Below are 6980 nucleotides of genomic sequence, written 5' to 3' on the forward strand. Positions count from 1 at the left end.
ATGCACAGGGGCAAAGTCTCTGTGGAGGTGGGTCATGAAGACTCCCCCAGAATGCCAGGCCGGTGCTGATGTTCTCTGCCACCCACCGCAGTCCCACTGCGCAACCTTGACCAACGTGGCGAGAGTCTAAGACATCCGTTTCTGGGGACAGGGACAGCCCCCTCAGCGGAGTGGGCTGTATGTGGCGTGACGGTGCCTTGGCTCACGGTCTGCGGGGGAAGCAGCAGGTTGCTGCCACCCGCCAGAGCCCGAGTGCCCAGAGTGCCCGCTGTCTCTTACATCACCGTGGGCACCAGTGGGCTTTGAAGAGGTTCTCCAGCTGCTCAGGGAATGTTTGGGGCTTGGCAGAACACAAAACGCTTTTTCTCAAGCATTCAGTATGTTCCCCCTGCTTTCCATAAACTGCCTGTTTATTGGGAGTAAAATTGAGTCCATATGGCTCACGTCCCTTGGCCTGATTCTCCACGGCATGATTTCCTTTAAGATTGTCCGAGGTCCCAGTGTTTTGGATCTTCTGCCTTAGGAGGACACGGCATCTTACCACAGAGAATCTGAAGCCAAAACCTCAGGGAGTGTGTTTTGCGTGATACCCTGAAAGACGCGTGAATGCAGGGCGGCAGAGCTGGCCCTGCTGTGAGAAAGCACAGGCCGTCCTCGGGTGTGCAGAGCGGAGACCGGGGCTGCATCTTTCCCTCGTGGTTTCCCATGAGGAGCCGGCCGTGGCTGGGTTAGAGGCAGGCTCCTCAAGGCTTTCTGCCTCTCCCTGAGTTTCTCTCCCTTTCTGTCTCCGTGGGGGAAAGCATTGACCTTCACATCCCAGGATGTCAGACCCACGTGCTTGGGGAGGGGTGCAAGATTTTGCCCTTATGTATTATTTCCTTTCCAGTGGAAAATGGAGAGGGAGTGCTTTAGCACTTTCCAGCTGGAGCTCATTCCAGCACTTTCTCTGGGGGTGGCAAGAAAGGCGATGTGGTAAGACACATGAAAATCATGAAGACACCAAAGACTTGTAGTACTTCCTGGAGCACTAAACCCAAAGCCCAGGCCGACAAAGGCAATTTGAAGGCAGGTTTCATCTATTTGCTTTCTTTGGGAGAAATTCAGCATATATTCAATGGCATCCGACACACCCAGGATTGGGGGGTATGTCAACCCTTTGCTTGGACACTGTGAGTTCCCTTTACATTGCACGTGATTTTAGGGGTAAGGGAAATGCTCTGTACCACACTAATGCACTTGCACACACACCTGCACGCACACACGCAACCTGCATACACACACAGTGTCTGATGACTGGAAGTCTACAAGTAGGATTGTATCCCTTTAACTATAAACTTTCAGCTATCAGATGAATAAAGTCGGAGGTGGTAAAACATGGTAATTGTAGTTGATAACACTGTACCATATAATTGAAATTGGCTCAGAGGGTAGAACTTAAATGTTCTCAGGTGCACACAAAAGATAAATATGAAGGCTGATGGACGTGTTAATCAAGTAGATGGTGGGAATCCTTTCACAATGTATGTGGATATCAAGTCACCATGGTGTACACTTTATATATCTTACAATTTTATGCCAGTTATACCTCAATAAATCTAAAATAAAACAAAAAAGGGGAAACAACAATGATGACAATAGAATTGCGTTTCTTTAGCCTTAGCCCTTGATTCTTGTGAAGCTGCTGAGAACCCTGGGATTTGCGTAGGGCACATTTGGGAGGTGAAAGCTGGGAAAGAGAATAGAAGGATCTCAGGGTTCCAGAGTAGGCTTTGCAGAAGTCTCACCAAGAGGTAGGGTTGAGGAAGACTGTCCAGAACAGAGAGGAAACTACCTTTCTTTACACACCTGAGAAGGGTCTCCTAGCTCTGCTTTTTGGAGTCCTTTGAAAACTGGAAGCATTATCTTATTTTTAACAATATGTCATCAGGTTTCAAGAAGTGACCCATACTTTTCGATGGAGATTCCTGTTCCTCAGAACATGGGGGGTGGGGGGGAAATGTGCATGGGGTTAGGATGTGGGTCAAGTTTTGTATGTGTTTGAGTTGTATCTTCTGGAGAGAGACCATAGCTTTCACTGGGATCATAGAGAGGTCCTGAGGAATTGGAGCAAGAAGTCCTGGCCACGTCATCTGAGCCTCTGAAACAGCCCAAGTTCAGGGTCCATATCACTGTCACCAGCTCGCTAGACACAGGTGCCGGAACAGGTCCATTACCTCTGGGACGTGCCTGCCCATCCAAGGCTCTGGAGGGCCCTCCTACCATTCCATGAACACTGTCCTTCAAAGGTCTCCATGTCTCTTTGGGGCTTACAAAAGAAAAAATTTATTTTCTAACCATAAAAGTAGAAACTTAGACAATGTAGGAAAATGTAGTAAAGAAAATGAAAATCGGTCATAATCTTACTAATGAATTAGCCACTGTAAACATTTCGAGGTCTTCCCATCCAGGTTTTCCCCTTTTCTTTTGTGTTTTTAAGAGAGAGTTGAGATCATAGTATGTCTGTGAATGGAGCCCTTTTCACTTAATGTTACATCATAATCATCTTGCCTGCCATTAAAAAGTCTTTATAAGCATCATTTTCAATGGCTGCACAGTATTCCATGTACAGCTGTACCCATTCTTCTAGCGCTGGGCATTTGCATTTGTCCCTTTTTGCTTTAATAAATAATGCATGAGAAGCATCTCAGGGCAAGATGCTGTGCTTACATTTTATATTATTTATGATAGATTCCTAGAAGTCTCTTTTGACTTTTGAAGATACCGTAAGTTAAAATGTTGCTGAGACCTATCTATAAAGTGTGGACATCACAAAAGCCTGTGGCAGAAAGGTAGGGCCGGGCATCAATGCTCACTGGATTCCTGCAAAACGCATGCCGGGCCTCTAGGAGCTGTGGGCACCGTGAATGACCCAGACTTTATCCTTGAGCAATTTATTGTGTAGTGTGAAGCCACAACTTGCATAAATAACCTGAGGAAGAGATGCCTGTATCTTGGAACCTTGGGGGAACCATGCGTGAGTTCAGAATGGGGCCGACTTTTCAGTGTTTGTTTATATTGCACTTTCTGGAGAGAGAGTCTAGCTTTCATCAGACTCTTCATCTACAAAACTGCTAAGAATTCCCCATTCAGTGATTGTACTGGGGGAGCATGAATTAAATTTCCCAGTTTAGTTTTTTCTTTTACTATTTTTTTTAATAGTTTTTATAACAGAAATAAGATAAACTTTTATGTGCCATTAATATGACCAATAGAGTATAACAAGAAGATGGCAGTCAGGGGTCCTGGTTTTGGGGACCTTGAGATAGGGTAGAGGAGAGGCCACAGGCTGTACCCAACAGGTATGAGGCAGATTTTGGCAGCATTTGTCACCTGTCCCTGCAGTGACCTACCAGTTCGTTTACAGGTAAATCTGCTCCTGCCCGCATAAGCTGGTGTTACACCAGCCTAATGCCTACAGGATCGTGTTATCAGAACATTAGGTTATACAGGTGCATGGCACTTCTGGTAATCTAAACCAGCGTTCCCTCATCCCTCTGCTGGAGCCTGGGTGCCGAAAGTTAAAGATGCTTATTGCTCATTCATGGCCATCAGGAAAGCCATCAGCTTGGTCACTCTGCAGGCTCCAGGCCTTTCACTCAGGGCCAGCATGAGATGTGCACATGGGAATTGATAGCCGCCAATTGTACTTATTTTCTACACTCAGTTCTGACCAAGTCTGTTGTTTGACTAGTTCTTCCAATGGGAAAATGAGAGAGCCATGTGCCAGGCCATGGCCCTGTCCAGGTGTCCAAAGAACCCTATCTCAGCTCAGCTTGTGGTGAAATTTCATGGATTTTGTCAAGTCAGGTGCTCACAGTTGGGACAGCCAGGATGGTTGTATGTGTCTTATCACTCCACTGCCCTGCAGTATCTCCGTGTCTGTGGCTGGAGTGTCCAGGTCCCCATTAGGGTCTGTGCGCAGAGCATGGCTGGACAACAGCGCCCTGCTACAGGCAGCCACATATCTTGACCCAGGAGCCCCCAGGTCTTTTACCTAGCATCCTTTAGTCTGGCTTGCTAACGAAATTCGTATAATTCTCTTATTACTGTTGTGTTATTTTGAGTTCCGGTTGGCTGTTTCTCCCGGTTCAGCAGAGTTGTTTTTCTTCCTTGGCTCTTGGCTTCTGCAGCATAAATCCTTCTTCCTTGCCACTCTCCTTTCCGCTGGCCCTTTGTTTTCTCCACATGCAGAACCACACAGTCTCCTCAAGGGCTTGCATCTACCTGTAATTTATGCACTCATTCCAGTTATCACATAAGCCTAATTCTTATTTGGCTTCAGCTCCATTGGCCAAAAGCACTAAACCTCACAGTGAGATAGATGGCAGTTGGGGAGCAACTGGCCACTGCCCACCCCTCAGATAATATCTGCTGTTCCCGTAAGGAGGCAGAAAACATTAAACTAACACATCTGTCACGCTGCCAGCCTTAATCCATAATGCAAAGTAAACAAGCAAGATAACACTCAAAATATAATCCTTTGTTGGTGGTTGTGAGGGAGACAGCTAGAAGCTTAGGCTTTTGAAGGATATCATTAAGAAATTCTTCCTCATACTTAATCAGACTGACCTTGGCCTTGATTTAAGCTTATGTAGTCTAGTTTTGTCTAGATAGAGACACTATTCTTTTCTCTCCATGTGATATTTTTAATAATACATTTTAAACAATTTTATTTTACATATAAAATAAAACTTAAAGCATTTCTTATGTAAAACATTTCATATTTGTAAAAAGATTATATTGCATAATTTAATAGAACTCATGTTTTATATTTTAATATTTTAAATATATTTTACAAGGAACATAGTTGTATATAAAATATAGACATACATAAAATATTAAATGAGGTATTTTATATCTTAAACATTTTAAATATTTCTAAAATATAGGCAATTTAAAATATTAAAATAAGTCAATATTTAAATCAATGCCAATGGTTTGTACTAAAATTAAGTAATTCAGCTTAGCTATTTAATAATTGAATATATATAAAATATTGAAGTACACATAATATATTATTTTTGCATAAATAAAAGGTGTTATAAAATATTTAATTGTAATAAGGATATCCGATCCAGTCTGGGTCCCATGCCAAGAATTAACGTCTGGGGGCCACAGCGCCCCCTACCGCTCCCAGCGCCCTGATCAGCTGTTTTCCTCCCACCCGCAGGCATCGGCAAGAACGTCATCTGCGACCGCACAGCCACGCCCCTGGACGCCTTCCGCATGATGTCCGCCGCCCACTACTACCCCAAGCTCATGAGCATCATGGGCAACGTGCTGCGCTTCCTGCCGGCCTTCGTGCGCATGAAGCAGCTCATCGAGGAGGGCTACGTTGGCGAGCTGCTGGTGTGCGAGGTGCAAGTGCACAGCGGCAGCCTGCTGGGCAAGAAGTACAACTGGAGCTGCGACGACCTGATGGGCGGGGGCGGCCTGCACTCGGTGGGCACCTACATCATCGACCTGCTCACCTTCCTCACTGGCCAGAAGGCCATCAAGGTCCACGGGCTGCTCAAGACCTTCGTGAAGCAGACCGACCACATCAAGGGCATCCGCCAGATCACCAGCGACGACTTCTGCACCTTCCAGATGGTGCTGGAGGGCGGGGTGTGCTGCACGGTCACCCTCAACTTCAACGTGCCCGGCGAGTTCAAGCAGGACGTGACCGTGGTGGGCTCCGCCGGGCGCCTGCTGGCGGCGGGCACGGACCTGTATGGGCAGCGCAATAGCGCCCCGGAGCAGGAGCTGCTTCTGCAGGACTCCACGCCCGTCAGCAACTCCCTGCTGCCCGAGAAGGCCTTCAGTGACATCCCCTCGCCCTACCTGCGTGGCACCATCAAGATGATGCAGGCCGTGCGCCAAGCCTTCCAGGACCAGGACGACAGGCGTACTTGGGACGGTCGGCCGCTCACCATGGCCGCCACCTTCGACGACTGCCTGTACGCCCTGTGCGTGGTAGACACCATCAAGAGGTCCAGCCAGACGGGCGAGTGGCAGAACATTGCCATTATGACGGAGGAGCCGGACGTGAGCCCCGCCTACCTGATCAGCGAGGCCATGCGCCGAAGCAGGATGTCCCTGTACTGTTAGCACAGACTGGGGACCTAGGGAGACTTGGGCCTTCTGCGTGGGGCCCAGAGTGGTGAAAGGCATTGGGGAGAGGTGGCTTCCAGGAGTGTGGGGGCGGGGAGGTGGAGGAACAATGGGAATAAATAGCATCTGGGAAGGTGAACCCCAGCCCAGGTGAGGGACCTCAAATAAGTCTTTTAGGATGCTGAGTAAATAGCGTGGGAGTGTTCAGAGGGCCTCCCTTTCCTGTGATCATCTCTGCTGGGTATTTGCATGAGAGAAAGGAGGTCTGGCTGCCTCTGCTGCACTTTACTGAGGAGCAAGGAGGGGTGGCTTTCCGCCTCATCTCATCCACTCCCCACACTTTGGCCTCCTTTGCAAGCCAAATGCTCCTGCGAGGTGAAACTCAGCTGGCCCCAGCTCCCTATCCCACCGCCCCCCCCCCCCCCCAAAAAAAAAACACTGGCAGGGGAAAGGTCAGAGTCCAATGAGCTGCTGAGAAAATTCCAGGAAGCAACTTTAAGTGTCTGAAGGAGAAAGTACTTGGCAGAGAAGTGTGCAGCTTTCTTGATTGATTGGTCTTCCTCAAAGGAAGCAGGAGGGAGTGTCTTCCTAATTGGTCCACTGCCCTTCACCGGGCCTGAGGGGGGTGAGGGGGGTGAGGGGGGTAAGGGGGTAAGGGAATGCCAGGAATGGCCAGCAGAGGGATGGGTCCTTTAAGCCAAAAAGACAAGGAGAACACACCCTGCATGGAAACAGGCGAGGCAGCGAATAACATAGCCCTTTGAATTTGTCAGCAATTAAACTGCAAGAAGCCATCTTATAACCCTGCTTCTGGTGGAGTAGAATTGAGTGTAAGGTGCTGCAGTGTG

General features: G+C 47.9%; 1 protein-coding gene across 2 annotated transcripts in view; it reads left to right on the top strand.

Moving 5' to 3' along the window:
- GFOD1 (Gfo/Idh/MocA-like oxidoreductase domain containing 1) overlaps positions 1-6547 on the top strand; it is a 102941-nt gene extending 96394 nt beyond the window's left edge. For both annotated transcript variants that reach the window (XM_016217115.2, XM_016217117.2), the window contains one exon: positions 5210-6547. In XM_016217115.2, the coding sequence (XP_016072601.2) occupies positions 5210-6129 (920 nt within the window). In that variant the 3' untranslated portion in view covers positions 6130-6547. The remainder of the gene's footprint in view (positions 1-5209) is intronic.
- Positions 6548-6980: the final 433 nt, after the last annotated feature.

The sequence above is a fragment of the Miniopterus natalensis genome, chromosome 9, assembly GCF_054644295.1.
Source record: "Miniopterus natalensis isolate mMinNat1 chromosome 9, mMinNat1.hap1, whole genome shotgun sequence".
In the NCBI taxonomy this organism is placed as follows: Eukaryota; Metazoa; Chordata; class Mammalia; order Chiroptera; family Miniopteridae; genus Miniopterus; species Miniopterus natalensis.